This window comes from Protomyctophum parallelum, assembly GCF_964188405.1.
Source record: "Protomyctophum parallelum genome assembly, chromosome: 10".
Lineage (NCBI taxonomy): Eukaryota > Metazoa > Chordata > Actinopteri > Myctophiformes > Myctophidae > Protomyctophum > Protomyctophum parallelum.
In genome coordinates, this window is record NC_139704.1 from 26080751 (window position 1) to 26099459 (window position 18709).

Consider the following 18709-nt stretch of genomic DNA (forward strand, 5'->3'; position numbering starts at 1 on the left):
GTGAAATGGTCTGGAAACACGCACAGCACACAGTGGTGGGGGGAAAAAGCCGTGCTTTTTTTTTTTTGACTTGGTTCAAATAAAAAAGAAATAAAAAAAGCCGGTTTCATGGAAAGAGTTATTTTTCGCCTGCATTTTTGCTCATGTTCTCCACAGTTGTTGGCGCAAAAATAGGGTGTTTCTCTTGTATAGCCTTATAGGATATACAGTACATAAAAAACTGATTAAACTCACAACAAGCTATATTTCATCCAGAGATCACTGAATAGTAGCTTAATGCCAGTTATAATGTGACCACACCATAGACAACCTATATAAGGAAAAACTATCCAAATGTCATTATGCTTTAGCATAGTTTTTTCTCTTTTTTGTGTTTTGTATTGTATTGATTGTACAGTTAGGACCCTCTCGAAAACGAGATACTATATCTCAATGGGGTATTCCTAAATAAATAATTTAAAACAGCATGTGACATGTCAAACTAGGGGTTTTTCATGATTCTGAATCCCTTCCAAGACAAACTAGAGACATGTAGGAATACAAAAATACAAATACTTAGGTGGTATCAAAATGTGGCTCGGCCCCTGGACAATATGAGCTCCCAGTCTCACCCGGTTCTATTCTGAAGCGATGATTTGAACCAACATCACAATTACCGTAATACCGTAGTAGTCTATCCATCTACCCTGACTGTGAGAGGATGTTGGGATCAATACAACTGCAGTGCAATGTGCAAAATCATGTATACTGGAAGCACTGAAAACAAGCCAAACGTTTACAGCTCGGGACGCAAAAGATAAACTTGGCGTCTCCCCGCCCCGTGGCCCAGACTTACAAAAACAACATTCTAACGTAAGCCCTGTTTAGTTAGTAGTGAACATAGCAGATCTACAAGCTCACAACACAATGTGATTATTTTCACTATTCATTTGTTGTAATCTTTTGAAATATTGGTGTAAAAAAAAGTTATATGGTCAAAAAATAAAGGGATATATTTACTCACGACCCATACAAAAACAAATGGGTCCCCGGCCCCGCCCATTGTTTGGGAGACACTGACTGGACTAGTCTGTGTGATGGTGACCCTTCCTGCCTTTCCCCGGAACGTCTCGTCCAATGGTAAAGGTCAGAGCAAAAGGCCCAGGGGTTGGCCTGTGACATGGACCTCTCAAACAGGGACCCACACCGGCTCTGGCATCTGTCTCTAGCGATCTGCCTATGCCCAGAGAGTCAGCGTGGCTAACTGGCTAGCATGCGGGGGCAAAGCATCGCGGTGGCAGAGCACAGAGGAGGAGAAAGGAGGGGGGGGGGGACTAAAGCCTGCCTGGTGGACAGGGGCTGTCAGGGCAGGTTTTGGTGACGGACCAGAGGCACTGCGAAAAAACATGAAAATGCAAACATAATTTCCGTGTCAGGATAGATAAGTCCTCCACTAGTGACACACAGACGCGCACACACACACGCATGCGCACACGCACGCGCACACACACACACACACACACACACACACACACACACACACACACACACACACACACACACACACACACACACACACACACACACACACACACACACACACACACACACACACACACACACACACACACACACACACACACACACACACACACACACACACACACACACACACACACACAGAGAGAGAGGCCCATAGGTCACACATTGACCTTCAGCAAACAGGCTCTTCCCAGCCCTAACTCCTACTGTCGAAGCTTTAAGCTCCCATAATAATGTCTCTCAGCTATATCCCCATGAGTGGAACTGGCCCACAGCAACGGCAAGTCGCAGAGAAAAGCCCACCAAACTAGAGACACACTTCACAAACAAACCGCTATTACAGGCAGTTCACCCAATTTCGCTTTCAACCTATTTTCATATAATTGGTCCTCGAACTAATGCTCATTCTAAAATGGGCACCACACACCAGAGCTCAGGTCCATTTGGAACCTCCTCAAGGGACCCTCATTGTCCCTTTGAGAACCCTAAGGCCTTGGGATGCCTGTACTTATACACAGTATGTGCACTCTCTTAAAGAATGCAAATAAACAAGGGCAAGGATAACAGCAAACCCCTGAGTGTCCATTCAACTTTTGAGGATATCACCTCTGTCAGGTGGAAACCTCATATGCCCAAATACAACTAAATGAGAAAAAGAGGTTGCGCATCCGCAATGGTTTTCAGTGGAGACGTGCTAAACCCAAATCCAGTATATATCAAAAAGTAGGAATTTAAAGAAATCCAAAAAGGTAGCACATCCAGAAATTAAATAAATGGCGGACAAAGTACTCACATTTCCATTTCTTTATTGGCACACACCAAAAAGAAACGCTTACGCGTTTCGGCTATGCAGCCTTTATCAGAGCTCTGATGAATGAAATGGAAATGTGAGTACTTTGTCCGCCATTTATAATTTTTTTGGATGTGCTACCTTTTTGGATTTTTTTTAATTCCTATTTCTTTGATGCCCAAATAAAACTGGCACTTTTCAGGATTAAAATTTAAAAGCAGCAGATCTACAAGCTCATCTGCAAGATTAGAGCTTGTGGATCGGCTACTTTTGATGCGTGTGTGTGTGTCTGTGTGTGAGTGACGCGGTGGTGTGATATAAAGTAGGGCGTTAATTTATGAAAAAAGAAAATTGCGATTTCTGTCCGACAGACAGCGGCGATATAAAAATTGATCCGTTAAGGGTTCTCGGAGATGAAACAGCACTCATTATTATTCTTGCTGTGTGCGGACATGCCAAGTTTAATCTGTATCCCGTCGTTCACCGAACCACTCGTAACGGCTCACGATATAAAAAGAAAAACGCTCATTAAAACACTGTACGCTTACAGCCCACAAAGACGCTCTTAAAACAGTTAAGGCTCACAGAGATTCACGTGGCTCCCATTAAAGAGGTGTATTACGTTTCAACTGACAGAAAAAAAAAAGATCACGGCATTGTGTATTTGTGTGGTCGGAGTAAATCTAGCACCAGAACAGTGGTGGAAGAAGTACTCACGCTTCTTTTTACTTAAGTAAAAAAAACTACCTTTAAAAGTATTAAAGAATCAAAATATACTCAAATCTTTCAAACTTTTTCAAACTTTTCCCGAAATGCTGAAGCGTAAAATAGAGCTTAATAATCGGTTAATGTATGTTTTGTAGTAATACAATCTGCAATGAAACTAGTAACTAAAGCTGTCAAATAGTTGTAGTGGAGTTAAAAAGAACAGTATGAGAAAGCAACTACAAAGCAGAACGCCTGCAACATAACACTCCATATTAAAGCCAAGTCTCAAGGTACACGGCTCAACAATGTGGTGAACAGCCAGAGCACACAATAGATGTCCCTTTCACATAGTTTTATTTAGCTCTTGAAGTGCGCCCGTTGCTCTGTCGATGGAGAGGTAAATGAAACGATGTGAAAAGTGACATTTATTATTGTGTGCTGGATGTTTTCAACAGATGTTCAATACTGTGAAGTCAAAGTACAGAATTGTACTTTAAGTACAGTACTTGTATTTGAAAATAGCCGATCTACAGTATAAGCTGTACAATCTACAATCTACACTACAGGCTATATTTTTCTACTTTGTTGTCGTAGAAATAGTCCCCATATATATTTTGTTGACAGCTTAGTTCAAGCTTGATTGTAACATATAGGACGGCCACTCGACAAGCCCTTCTGGGTTTTTTCCCCGGCACATCATGTTTTGATTTATACATTTATTTTCCTTTCATGTTAAATGTATTGTCTTTTTCTCACTTCTTATCATGTTTAACTAAACTAAACTAAACTAAACTAAACTAAACCAAACAAAACCTGAAATTTTCTGCTTAACGAGTACTTTTACTTTTGGTACTTTAAGTATATTTTGATGCTAATACTTTAAAGTTAAGTAAATGTTGAATACCAATACTTCTTCCACCACTGGTTACTCCCCCCCCCCTGCACCAGACCATTATTGTATAGTAAGGACCTTTTTGAAAATCAATGGCAGGGTGCTATCCAAGAAAACAATTAGCCAACAACCCACAGCAAAGAAATGTGCTTCAGATGTACTAGAGTAAAGTCATTCCAGATCAACATGCCTTGTTCACTGTCTGCCGAAAAAAAATTGGAAAGCAGAAATCCAGCAATCGCTGACTTAAGCCTGATTTATACTTCGTCATATGACAGAGCCGCACGGCAGAAAAAGCAAACAAACAAACAAAAAGATCTACAAACTCTTGTGTTGCATAAATCCAGCGATACAAAGCACCAGGGATTTGGGAAAAGTTCTGAATTAAAAAAAATGGTGAAAAGAGAGGAGGTGGCTTTCCTTGCAATCCATACAGGAGGTGAGCTAGAAGTGAGATCCTACAGTGGGGCACAGGGGCGAGAAGAAGTGAGATCAGTAACCATGTAATGGTCCAGTAATTGGTACCGGGGGGATATCAATGTCTAGCGAGACTACAAGCGGGGCCAAGCCAAACTGATCATGGCACGTTTGACTCTAATCTGGCCTGAGACGTCCCGGCGGTGCATGGGAGAATGTTGAGGAGGAAATCAAATCTGTATGTCTGATCCCAAGGCTTTGATAGCCGGGCCTGCTGCTGCCATGTCTAATTCACAGACAATTTAGTGGGGAGAAAAAGAACAAGAAAACAGAGTCTTCTCCTGCTGTCTTTAACCACATGTTACCTTTTCTTGATGGAGACTATATCCGTTTCCTACGTAATCCCCCCCAGGTTTGACCCTAAACCCACATGAACCCGAGCATCCCTATATTCCAAAAATGTCCTGTTTTCGGTGAAGAGATTTGGTATGGAGTGAAAAAAGGCGTATAGGCTAATGTAGTAGAGACGCATGTGGGTCAACAAGGTATATTTAACGGTTTGAAGTCACTGGTTCTCAACGTCCGGCACGGGGAACACCAGGCGGTCCAAATGGACCCCGACAGGTCTGTACACACTACACTCTACAGTGCTTATTTAATAATTTGAGATTTCCTGGTTGGTGGGTCATTTGGGCTGTTAATCTACACTAATTAATTATTGCTCATTATTTTGTAAGCCTTAGCGCTGCTATGAACACGTAACAAAGTATCCAAGCCATTCACGTTTGACGGAAAAACCTTCCAAACTACTTGAAATACTTGAAATGTACTGAAGTGTGCTGAGGAAAACTGCAGGGTGAATTCAGTGGTATAGGTAAATCCAAATAAAGGGACATCTGGTTAGACTGAAAAGAAATGGGGCAGAAACTGAAAACAGGGTTAGCTTGAAGGTTCTCCAAATTATACGTGTTAATTAAAACAAATAGTGTTCAAAGTAAAAAAACAACAACACAAACAGGAGATCTTTTCATCAACAGACAGTAGAAATACTGCAGAATAAAATCCAGTTTTAAAAAAATGGAATAAAATAGCATAATTCCATCATTGCACAGTATACAGAAACAGTTGAACACCAAACACCAAACTATATCCAAAAGCACTAGTACCACCACCACCACACCTTGACTGATGCAGCATGCGCTGGCCAAATATCTAACAGCTAAGCAGCACCACAGAGCAACAACAAAAATCACCTGACCCAATAAAATAATAGTTATATAATAATAATAATAATAAATATGAATAATACTAAAAGAAAATATCAAAAGTACAGCTAGATGATTAAATTAACAAATCAAAGTGTTAACCACTTAAACCCGTAAAAACGATCAACAAGCTCAAGCTTGTCGATCTGCTTTTTCCCAACAATAACAGAAAAAGACACTAGTATAAGGCCCTGTGGGACCCCGCTCAACCACATGGGGTTTAAGTGGTTAAATGTATCAGGTAGATCGCTACAAATACCAAATACGGAAGCCACAGCTACACAAACTATGGAGACACAAAACAACGGAAGCACGCCACATGGACGACCTTTACAAAGACACACACACACACACACACACACACACACACACACACACACACACACACACACACACACACACACACACACACACACACACACACACACACACACACACACACCCACACACACACACACACACACACACACACACACACCTTACGCTACAGGACCACGGCATGATACGCACGCACACACGCGGCCACACACTCACGTCACAGACCACAGTCGCACAGACCACACATCAAGGTTATTATAGTTAACTAAAATGATTGGAATAACAAAAAAAAAAACAATTGACGTCTTACAAAAAATAAAGGATATAACTACCTGAAACTCTTTTGTGAAAAATAACTAAAACCAACTCAAATCATAGAGAAAATGTTCTTTGTAAACAAAACAAACGCGTTGTAAGCTTGTAGATCGGCTACCGTATTTTTGCTATTTTTCAGTAAAATTTAAACTAAACTAGAAAAAAGAAAAGAAAAAGTAAACAAAAACAAAAACGAATCAGAACTGAGCTGAAAACAAAAAGTCTAAAACGAAAAGTTTTATAAATAAAAAAAACCTAATGGAAAATGAAAAAAAAAACACAGCAAAAGTAGCAGATCCGTAATCGTTTCGAGAATCGTGGATCCGCCCGCTTTTGATGCTTTTTCTTGTGCCGCTATTAGCGTGATAAAGTAGGGCCGTTAATTTATACGAGAAAAAACATAACTAAAAAACGTTGAATATGGAGATGAGGAAAGAAGAACGAAAAAATAAATAAACCACAAAAACTATAATAACCTTGGAGAGCAACACACAGACAGACACACACGTAACAGCATGACGTTGGGGGGACGGGGGACGGTTGGCACTTACAGGCACGTAAAGTGGTCGCGCAATCATGAACCGAGACAGAGGAAAGGGGGTAGGCCCTCTGAAGGGTGTCCATGTTACTATGTACACTGCCTGACATGCATGAGCAGTCTCGCTCTGAACGGCCGCAATCAAAACAACATGCCAGTTTCATTCGTTTGTAGACGGACATCTTGGCTACAGTCATGGGTTGGTTTTTTTGGGGGGAGATGAGAGGAGAGGAGGAAAAGCAGCAGGTTATAATGGCAGAAGGAGAAATCGTCATCCAAGGGGGGAGAAGGGGATGGGGGTCGGTAGGGTGTAACTTCATTCATCAAAAGTGCAAGAAAGGCCCCTCCCTCGTCCCGATTCGGTGTACCCCCCCGGCTGGATTATTTTACTTTACGGGACCTTTCTGATAACCCCGCTCCTCAGAGTGCACGTTCACTTACTGTGGAATGGTGGTTCTGAAAGTGGGGGTCCGGGCCAGGGACTCCCCCAAGAGTCCTCAAATGACTTGTGAGCTGGTACAGATGTGCTATTCTTCAAAAATAATCTTACATTTTACATTTTAACTACAGAAGAAAAAATAAAGGCACACTCAAATCTGTGCACAATCAATTTACCGGTATTTGCATGCTTTCGGTCTATACTGACCTTCTTCAGGCATTCAGACATTTTAACTACACAGATATTGTAATGTGGGACAGGGGGAGGATCCCTGGCAGTCAAAAAGATATATTATGGGCCAGGGTTTAGGTCTTAACATAATACTACTCTCACAGTGGGGTCCAGTAGTGACCACTTCCTTGAGAGGGTCTACCAAACAGGCCCTATACGGATCAAAATGTACACACACAGTAATGGGGGTCCTTGAAATAAATACAAAAATAAAAAGGATTGAGAGACACTAGGTTTAACGTGTACGTTGAGTGAGTGAAGGTGCTCAGGGGACTCTGTCAGAAAGGTTCCAGTACAGTAAAGCACCCAGCAGGACCAGGGTCCGAATCAGGACAGATGTGCAAGACTTAAGCATCCCGCACGCAAACACCTGACCGTCTGGAGACCAGTACAACGTAGAAAACACAACACGCCACGACAGTGGTTCTCAAAAATGTCAAGGGCCCCCCATAACTCTGAGAGCCTACAAATGGAACCAAATTGACCCATAAGGGTCCATTTAATTTGCTTCCATTTGTACGCTCTCTGAGTTACAGACGTGTAAGGGTCCATCTCCAGCCCCCGTCAAGGAACCCTTAGGGTCCCTGGGGAGTGGGGACCCCACTTTGAGAACAACTGCTCGAGGCTCTGCTTGTTGGAAAACCTTCCGTTCAGATACGCCGTGCTCTTGAGATTGTATGCCGAAATTATAATCTTTGTAATGGTCAATGTACAGCAATTGTTATGTCTTGTGTATACTCAGTGTATAAAACTACCAACATAGTCTCGAGAAGTCAGACTGTGTGCGCCGACACAACAGGTCATTTATGCCATAACAAAGTCAAAAGACAGAAATATGACAGAGTGGGGGGGGGGGGGGGGGGGTGGGGGGGGGGGGGGAGAGGAGGGGTTATAGTAGAGGGTGGGCATTCAGGGAATAGAGGAGGCATGACAGAGCAATGTCAGCAGCAAAATCTCAACAACAAAAGGTTTTCATAAACATTCTGTACATTCTGTCGCCCTTGTGGGTAAAGGGTGTGATGCACGTACCTGTATAATCCCCCATCATGCACCTGTAGTGGGACTAAGCGGCCCTGTCCATTGGATCACACTACTCTACAGGCTCTAGAGGCCTGTCTGTCAGGGACATGCTAGCAGTATCCCAAAGGATAAACTGCATTCACGAGCATTGCATGCATGCATGCGTGTGTGAATGTGGTGCGTCGTGCGTGCGTACGTGTGTGTGTGTGTGCGCGCGCACACACTGTGACGCTTGTGCGTGTGTGGTGGGGCTGCAGGGTGCATAGCCGTGCACGTGTCAAGAATGCAGTCATAAGTTATCTATGTCAAAGTACTCAAATTATGCCCGTTTTGTGGCAGTATTTTTTTTGTAAAATGTGTCCGCTAAGCCTGATAAGAATCTATTTGGGTTATTTTACTAAACAAAAAAAGGACACAATCACAGCCACACCCAGGCCAGCCAGTTGCGTCTGGTTTCATAGTGGGGTGATACTTTTGATCCAGCCATCCTTTTTAACAGGCTGGCATGGAAACGCTGACACATACTGTACGAAGTGACAATGTTAGTCTGTGATGGTGCTAAGAAGCCCTTCGTCAACTCTTTGATCATCTAACAGTTTGAGTGTGTGTGTGTGTGTGCGTGTGCGTGTGCGTGTGCGTGTGCGTGTGCATGTGTGTGTGTGTGTGTGCATGCGTGAGCGAGCGTGCGTGCATGTGCACAGCCCTCCAGTCCCGGGTGGACTGTTACACTGGGCACAAACAGTCCCTGGTCCCCATTCTCTTATGGTGCCATGCAGCTAGCTAGGGTGCAAAATGACACCGGACCAACTCTGTCTGGCTGGCACTCTCACACCTTATTATTGTCTGTGGGAGTTGTTTCTTAAGAGGTTACATTTCCTTTTCTGGCCGAGGAGAGAATGGGAAGCGCTATGAGTATGAAGTCATGAGCTGGAGGCATCAGGGACTGTTGTTAGTGTAGCATTATTAGTGTAGCATTTAACAAGCAAGCAGAGGAAGGCGGCTTTGGGCATAGCAACTATAGGGGAGGTTGCATTGCAACTGTTTACAAAACATACATGAACCTTTTGGGAAGAAGCAGCAAGCCTATCATTTCATGCTGAAATCCATTAAGCATGTTTTTTCGGGGCTGGAAGTTTCATGGTATGTCATTATGTGGGCTGATATTGATGCGTTGGGAGAGCGATATGGACAACACAAGACGCACGACCCACAATGTGTTTGACTCGTGAGCTGAGAGTGTCCGTTTTGGGACATTTTCTTTCCAGGATGATTCAACATGACCACTGCTCTGATCTGAGCCTGCCTGGCTCAGGGTTACTATAGTTCCCTACAACTAGAAATTAAATAACTAGAGTTGGAAGAAAAACATAGTGAACTGAAATAAAAAATGAAAATAAGAACTGTACAAATCTAAGTATAATGAACAAAAACCGTAGAGAAAATGTCCTAAGATATAGTCTTCGTCAGTGTCCAAAATTCGTCTTTAGAGACAGTGAAAATACTGAAAAAACGACCAGGGTACTACAGCATGCTAGCTGAAACAGAACGTAGGCTACAGCATCAGAATCAGGGCACCATGTTGAATTAGAAGCATGTTCCAAACAGAGCACCGCTCCGGTGGGTCCTCCCAAAATTGCAATCTAACCTATTCAGCAGGAGTGCAAGGAAACGATGTCCCCCCCCCCCCCCTCCCGGCCCGTACCGAACTGACACACAAAATCACCACGAATGACAACAACTGGTAGCTTTACGAGGAGTAATTGAATGCACAACACAAAGAGCTGTTTTCCTCTGAAAGACAGGATTTGTGTATGGACACAATACCTTACCGAACGTCAAACATACATGATGAAAGAATACAAATAAAAATCTCTGTATCATGTTGTCTGGTTGAAACGTGAAGACACAGTACACAGAGACACATTCACAGTACACTTGTGTCATTGTATTCTTGCTGAATAGGTTACAGAGAGGACATGATTATCAGTATCTAGTATCTATTCTACACACACGACTCTGGCATGGTACCACCATCTAGTGGCAATGTAATGCCATGGCAGCTACTATTATGCAAATACCTTTCTCCCAAATAGTTAAAAAAAACTGTCTAGAATTGAAATGCACAGGGCTGGGGTGATGACATTTCAATTCTGAGGCACTCATGATCTCTGGAACCTAAACTGTAACTGGCCGAGTGTTTTGTAGGAGGGGCGGAGAGATCACCGTGAAAGGGCAGAATGTGTGTGCGTGTGCATGTGTGCGTGTGTGTGTGTGTGTGTGTGTGTGTGTGTGTGTGTGTGTGTGTGTGTGTGTGTGTCTAGGGGGGGGACCAGATTGTTTTGATTCTGTTTTGGCGATCTAGCTCATTATAACAGAGCATTTTTGAGACCTTCCCACAAGAACACTTTCTGTTCTCTGAAAATACAGCAGCGTGCAAAATCTCCTTTGACACGGAGCAGATAAATCTTAATCTCAGCGGTCCCCCCCCCCCCCCCCCCCCCCCCCCCCCCATTTCTCTTCTTGGATCCCCCTAAATGTATGAGTAATGCTAGCAAAATATAAATATCTGAGTTGGACTTTTCAGATTTTCACCACAGTTGCTCTTCTACTTTCCCCAGTGAGTGTGATAACAGGACGGGCTAATGACATAAGACATACCGTAAGGCGTTTTCAATACCAAAGTATCAGATTGGTTCAGTGGCCAGTGCTGGACAAGGTACGTAGACTACTTGAGTCCAAGTGCAGATCTTACTCAACTACAAGTGAAAGTTGCCCAGTCGAATTTGTACTCAAGTTAAAAGTGCATGCTTCTACATTAATTATTCTACATCTTTGAATTAACAATTCAAAGATTTTCTAGAAACAAAAAAATATATATATATACTGTGTATATATAGGTCACAATGCATCGCACAATGAATCTTGTAGATCAGCTTTTCTTTTTTGTGGTTAATTCCTAATGGTGCGTTGTCCTTTCATAGAAAGCGCTGTAGAGTCAAAAGTACAACCCCTTGCCTTTGAAATGTAGTGCAGTGAAAAGTGACAAAGTAAAAGTATCCACAAATGCACTCAAGTAGTAGGCCTACTGTACATAATGATACTCAAAAGATGCACTTGAAGGGCAATGACTCAAGTGAATGTACTTAGTAACTGTCCACCACTGTATAATGACCAAACTGTTAGGGAAGTCTTTGTGGGCACGTACTAGGCTTTTCATCCCATTAACCACTTCAACCCCGGCACCCGAATTGTGGGGAAAGTCAGCCGAAGGTATAGCCCGATCGACAAGTCAGCCAACTGTCTGACAAGCTCACAACGTGTCGCATTGTGATCTTGTCGATCTGCTGTTTTCAGAGAAAAGCATTCCCCACAAGAAACTAGCATAGAGCCAACCACACATGGGGTTGAAGTGGTTAAGTCACACTCTAGTTTTCTCGTCACATCCAACAACTCAGAACAGAACATCAGCTGACTGTGTGTGAGCCAATAATGGAACAGGGGGGAAAGGGCTCAAGGCTGGATGCGAGTTTGTATTCTGCTGTGTTTTTGGATTTTTTTTGTTCTGGTTCTGAGAACAAAGTGTTCGAGATGAGAGGCAAGGGGAGAGGGATGCAGAAGCTACACTGGTAAAACATGCAACATAGATACAGTTTAATAAAACTAGTGGCTGAAGAGGAGGAAGAGGAACAAAAAAAACACTTGCACTGCACTCTGGGTTAATAGGAACCCGTTTTGTCTTTTTTCTTTCTTTTTTTTACTCACAATACATCACTATCAGTGTGCAGTTAAAATAAAGAGGGCGTTTTTCCAAGGGCAGCAGAGGGGAGGAAATACATCAAAAGTGTGTCAATGATTATAAAGAAACATACACACATATTTAATAATAATAATAATAATAATAATAATAATAATAATAATAGAAAATAGAACAGAACTTATTACAGAAGAGAACATTACAGTAGGACAATCTTCCATTGCAATAATGGAAGTTATTAAAAAAATAAAAAAATTAAATTCACGATAAAACGTCATGTAGGACCACATGACCCTGAGAGCATTAGTGAAAGTAATTTTATTTAGATTTATTGTATAAATAGTACACATAATCTTTCTTTGTTTTTTGTTTTGTTTTTTTATTACATTTAAGGCCTAATATTTCAACCTGTGGTTATGTGGCATTTTGGGCATAAACAAGGGTATATTTACGTCAATGTACCCAACATTGCACCGAACATTATGACCCACTAATTTCCAAAGCATACATTCATTCTTAATTTTTCATTTGTATATTTTGGGGCTGGGGGTTCTGCCCGACAGCAACAATGTCTGAAATAATAATTATATACAGTACACCTTTAAATCTTCTATACCACAATAAGGTATCAAATTGCATCCTAAGAGAACCTCAAGTATAATGAAAGACACAGAGAGAGAGAGGGGGGGGGGGTGTTTGTGCGGGATTGGGGGGTCTTGGGGGGGGGGGGGGGGGGGGTATGAAAGCATGGGAGTGTGAAGATACTCACATCGTTTGCATCCACACTTTTTGATCCGTTTGGGGTCCGTGATGTCGTCATGACAAGCTTTGCAGTAGAAAAATGCTCTGGAGGAGACAGCGTAGAATGTTTAAAGGTGTCCGCTACACATTAAGCCATTTGAGGACGATTCTACAAATGTCTTCTAAATCCTGACAGTTTTCTGAAAAAAACCTACCGGTATGTTTCTGTCAGTCGTTTTCAAACATTATCATGTCAAGAACCCCAAATATATATGTAATTGGCTGCCGACCCCCATCTGAAAATATGTAGTTCCAGTGACCCCCCCCCCAAAAAAAAGCAAAGAATTGAGTTAGAACGCTCGCTCTGAAATAATATATAATCAAATATTTGCGCCACATTTTCACAATTTGTCAAACATAGCAGACCTACAAGCTCATAGCGCGGCACTCGGTGCTGCCCACAGATTTGACCGCTGTCAGCTGTCAGATGGGGGGGGGGGGCCCTTGAGCGCCTCCGCGAGCCCTTGATCCAGTAAGTATGTAAGAAAATAAGTAGATCCCGAAAAAGGCTGATTCACCAGAACACAAATGTTTTTAATTTTTTTACCTTTTTACTTCTTTGGCGTCACTGGCGATAAAGAATCCCAGAGTTCCCTCCTGCATCTTGACGTTGTTTCCCGGGTTGATGAGGATGCTGTGGAGTGGAAGAGAGATGAGCCCATGAACCTCGGAGCAAGGCACTAGTAGTGCAACAACACAACACCACGGCGTGCTAATCAAGAGGAATGGTACACACACTTCTTCTGGAAGAAAGAAAATGGCTTTATAGAATCACACATGGCACTGGCGATTTTATAGAAATGATTGACCAGCCCATCAGGTATATTGATTCATTGATATTTCCCGCCAACTACCCCATATTACACGACAAAAAAAACCCATAAACTGACTGAAGCTATCAAGAAAAATTATCGTCTACTACCTTAAAAAAGAAAAAAAAAAAAGCTATGACGACTAAAACTAAGCCTAACTAGGCTATTGTCAATTTTGTCAACAAATAAATGTTAGGAAGGGACTAGTGGAGAACAGATCCAGTAAGTAGAACTAAAAGACATTTTATGTTGGGTTACTCTCGGGTGTTGCACTCTGAAAATAGAAGATATACAAGCTCACAACACGTCGCGCTGTGACGGGTTGTGCACTTGTAGATCGGATATTTTCAGCATGCAACCAAGTGAAAATAATTAGCTCAAAATTTGTCAAATGTAATGCTTTGTCATGTCATCTGAGGCTACACTGCACTGTACATACAAACACACCTGCTCCTCTTTGATTTTGGGACGACATGATTTTGGAACGACATGACAGTCGGTCAATTGTAATTCTTCTCTTATAGAAGGGTGACGATAGGGGAGGACAGGGGTAGATAGAATTAAAATAGTTGGCCATGGGAGTGCTTAATTCTCATCATTCAGATCCAGGCTTCTATAGTCAAACAGAAATGTGGAGGCCAGACTGGCCACTTAATAGACGTTAGCAGTGCAGAATGTGTTAATGTTGTTACCTGAATTAGTATTGACAGGGGAATGCAAGGGAATGAACAGCCCGTGGTCTGGTCTAGTTCTGATGTCTGTCGGCTCTAATCTCCATAATTTAAAATTCGGTTGTTGTTTCGTAAATTAGTGCCCTATTGGATCATACTACAATGGCACACAAAGTAGCAGATCCACACGCTTTTGAGCTTGTAGATATGTTACTTTTGGCTAATATTGAATTTGAATCCAGAAAGTAACACTTTTGCACCCGACAGACGATAGGAACAGGGCATTGCTCTACTCTGGTTTGCAAATGCCTACAGTTTACACATTATACAGGGTATGCGCATGCATACAGTGAGTGGCAAATCGAGTGGCAAACTGAGTGGCAGAGTGGGTTTAACATCGTTTAATGCAATCAGATAGGACTTTTCTGTTTGGATGTATGGGCTACCAAAGCCAGAAAGTAGTTTTTTGCCACTCAGTGGGCATTCCTGCATAACTTCCGGGTACGATGGTGATGTCACGTGCATAACCTCTATTATATTCCAACGAAACAGTAAAGATCTTCCAGCAAGTATATTAGGCTGGATTTAATCACTCTCTCAATATACAGTGGATGAAAGATTTATTTAATTTCTCCATTTAATTTAAATTAACTTAAAGGGACTGGCTGTATCATTCCCCATTAATTAGATTGAGACAAAGATTAGACAAGAAACACACATACACATATACAGGTGCGCACTCACGCACGCTCACACGCACGCACGCACTCCCTCGCTCACACACACACACACACGCTCGCAGTCAAAAACCTCATATTGTGAGCAACAAGGCAAGCATCAAAGAGAAAAATAAGTGTCATCGCAGGCAGTCAGCGGTGAACAGTAACTACGTAAACCCCTGTAGTCTTACTTATAAGAGTCTACACCAAATCTCATCTACAAAAAACAAAAACAGTCCCAGAGTATGGATACTGGGGTTCAAGTGGTGATTGATTGATTTTTTTTTACTATGAAAACCTGCATATATGGTCACGCCTTGTGACACATTACGCCTCATGACACACTCCATTTATGGCTGTCTCCATATGCAAATGAACCAAGTTGGTACAACACATGGATCTCCATATGTGGAGCTGACTATCATCACCTCGATATTTGAAGATCACCCATACATGGTTTGAAATACTAGATCTGCATATATGGAGCCGTTCAGCAACTCTACATCTGACCTCACTGACACCAGCTTCTCAACTGTGCCGTATTAAGAAGCTCTGTTGTTTCAGCGTGACCTCAGCTTTTTGATACTTGACTTTCACTCCACTACCTTTGAAGCCATACACTACATTTCTAGGGAGGGGGAATTTATGATTTAAGAATTACGGGCCCAGGCCGTAGCGTAACGGTCTGGGCACCGGACTGGTGATCCAGTCGCGGTGTGCCGCGGGTTCGACTCCCGGACCCGACACGGCCTTTACCGCATGTCATCCCCCCATCTCTCTCCCGTTTCCTGTCAGCCTACTTTCTATCCCTTAAAAAATCAATAAAGGCGTAAGCCGCAAAAAAATATCTTAAAAAAAAAAAAAAAAAAAATTACGAATTAACTGTTTATTGGCTCTTTCGAACAGTGAACATAGCAGCTCTACAAGCTGAAAACGGGTCGAGGCCTTTGTGAGCTGCCATTTTCACTATTATTATTAGCAGTGCCTTCATATTACTTAAGAGAAAATGCACTTTGTAATTTGTAATTTTTTAGTACTTTTCATTTTTATTATATATATATTTTTAAGCAAGTATGCTCCAGTACTTTTAACTCAAGTACAAATTTTGAGCCACTTTCACGTTTAGATGAATACATAATATCTTGACTCATAAGTACTGGTGGGGTTTGAGTACTTTTGTCCACCGCTGCATGCAGTTGTACCAGACAGACAGTTGTGAGAACAAACAGCGGTCAAACAGAAAGGCATAGCCACTGCAGAACATTACAGATATAGAGGGACAGACAGATACTGTAGATAGACACGTGTGTGTGTGTGTGTGTGTGTGTGTGTGTGTGTGTGTGTGTGTGTGTGTGTGTGTGTGTGTGTGTGTACGTAGATGCAGACGTTCGCAGTAACTTCTGTGCAGTTCGACTGTTTCCCCAAAACACCAAACTGACAGATGTGACACTTAATAAAAACATCTACTCAGAGACGTACACACGGAAGATGTGATGCAATGAAAGGATACGATGGAATGTGACTGTCGAACAATAATTAAGCTTATTCATTTTCAATCGCTTAGTTTCGAGCTTGTGGATCTGCTACTTTTGATGCTTTTTTGTGACACTGTAATATGATAAAGTAGGGCGTTCATTTACAAATATGAATAAACACAAAATGTAAAAATACAGAGATATGAGGTTTGTTTTATATTAATTAGACCAATAGGACCTGTATTATACTTTGTTGTGGAGTGTTTCCATACAAAAACAGCTGATCTACTATTTGATGTCTTGTCGTCGCGCCCTATCATGACGTATACTGCTATGATTGGGACAGAAAAAAGCGTGCACAGTAAGGTCATTAAGCTGGACAAAGCTGATGTTGGAGGGTAAACAAACTGAGCAACACTGTGGAAAATGTGAAAGTGAGAGTAATAAGTGAGAGAAGGACTGGTAACGGGACAAAAAAAGACAGAGACATTGGATAAAGGAGGTATAGGTATGGTAGGTAGGTATGGCGGAGGAGGGTGAATGTGTGACCTTGTTACACCGACAACAGCAAAGACAGAGAAAACAGCACACCAACACGACAAACATAATCCAATTTAAACTATCCTCTCTCTTCCTGCAAAGAAGTTAGTGCATTAGGCACAAGGGACACCATGAAGAGAAAAAAATAATTAGAAAAAAAGACCCGTTTGGAGATAGCGGTCGGAGGAGAAAGAAAAAGGTCCTTGGGGGAAACCCCCCAAAGTCAGAGGCCTGATTTATACAGAGTTTGTGCACCGGACGGAAGTAGACTATCTACAAAGCTCAGCACATCGCCATGCAGCGTGTTTTGAGCTTGTGGATGTGGACCCGGCAGTTTTTTTGGCACGCGAGACAGGGCACGTAACTCAGTATAAATCAAGCTAGAGGCTTTTAAAGTGATGGCGATTGGGTGGAACTTTGGAAGTGAGATAAGGTAGAGAGAGGGCATACCGCTTTCGGCTTCTTCTGCAAGGGGAAAGAATCGCAAATCAAACAGTTGTTATATGAACATAAAAAGGAAAAAATGAGAATATATATTCAACTTTGTATGACTGCTATGGTAGTTACAGTAGATAGGGCAGTACTGTTTGTGTGGTGGTTGACTAAAGATATGCAAATTAGTATAATGTCGATCCTCTGGATCCTTGAATTTACACAATCTTTGCAAAATTACTCCATTTCAAATAATCTTCATCCTCTGACAACATCAGCCCTGATCTTGTCAGAGGATGAAGATGATTCGCCAACACTCCTGGATCCTGCAGGACTCCTGCATTGTCATTTCTCCTGGATTTGGTATCAGAGTCCCAAAATTCACCAGAACACAGGAACTTACTGTAGGTTTCTGGGGGAGGACCCCCATGGACCCCCTCTGGGCAGTGCATGCAATTATACAGGGATGTTCAATTAAATATTAATGAATGGTTATTATTAAAGATGGGTCTTACATTGCTTCAGTCATCATATCAGCTTCTGTAGGCCTTTGTTTTGTGTTTTAATGGCTGAAACTGTACCCATCATTTTCCAATGCTAGTAAAGCAAGCCTGACAAAAGTGTCAAACTCAAAAAATTCACCAGAACACAGGAAATTGCATCTACTCTGTTAAATAGTTTCTGGGGGACGACCCTCAGATTTGGGTGGGGTGGGGGGGACAACTCCCCAACCGAAAAAAGCACAGTCCAATGTTGGCAGCCCTGGACAAGAGGGCGATTAAATCAAATGGCACTCAGAATACTGGCACAATCTTCCATAGAGGGAAAGAACATACAAAATCATACTGTATCAACTAGTGTCTTGTGTTATTGTATGTTTGCCTCATGATCGTGTACAGCACTTTGGTTGACCTTCTGGTCTTTGTAAATGTGCTCTAGAAATAAAGTTAGATTTTATTTGATTTGAACTATCAACATATCAACATGCTTATGCAGATAAATGTTATGTCACTGAGTCAGGCAGCTGAGGCCATATTATAACACTGTATCA

At 42.0% G+C, this 18709-nt stretch overlaps 1 protein-coding gene across 11 annotated transcripts in view; it reads right to left on the minus strand.

Annotated features, from left to right (window-relative positions):
* The window catches only part of kcnma1a (potassium large conductance calcium-activated channel, subfamily M, alpha member 1a), a 263823-nt gene that overhangs the window by 44533 nt on the left and 200581 nt on the right, over positions 1 to 18709 (minus strand). For all 11 annotated transcript variants that reach the window (XM_083775288.1, XM_083775287.1, XM_083775296.1 and 8 more), the window contains exons 17-18: positions 13557 to 13643; positions 12978 to 13054 (exon numbers count right to left, since the gene is read on the minus strand). In XM_083775288.1, coding sequence (XP_083631414.1) covers positions 12978 to 13054; positions 13557 to 13643 — 164 coding nt within the window. The remainder of the gene's footprint in view (positions 1 to 12977; positions 13055 to 13556; positions 13644 to 18709) is intronic.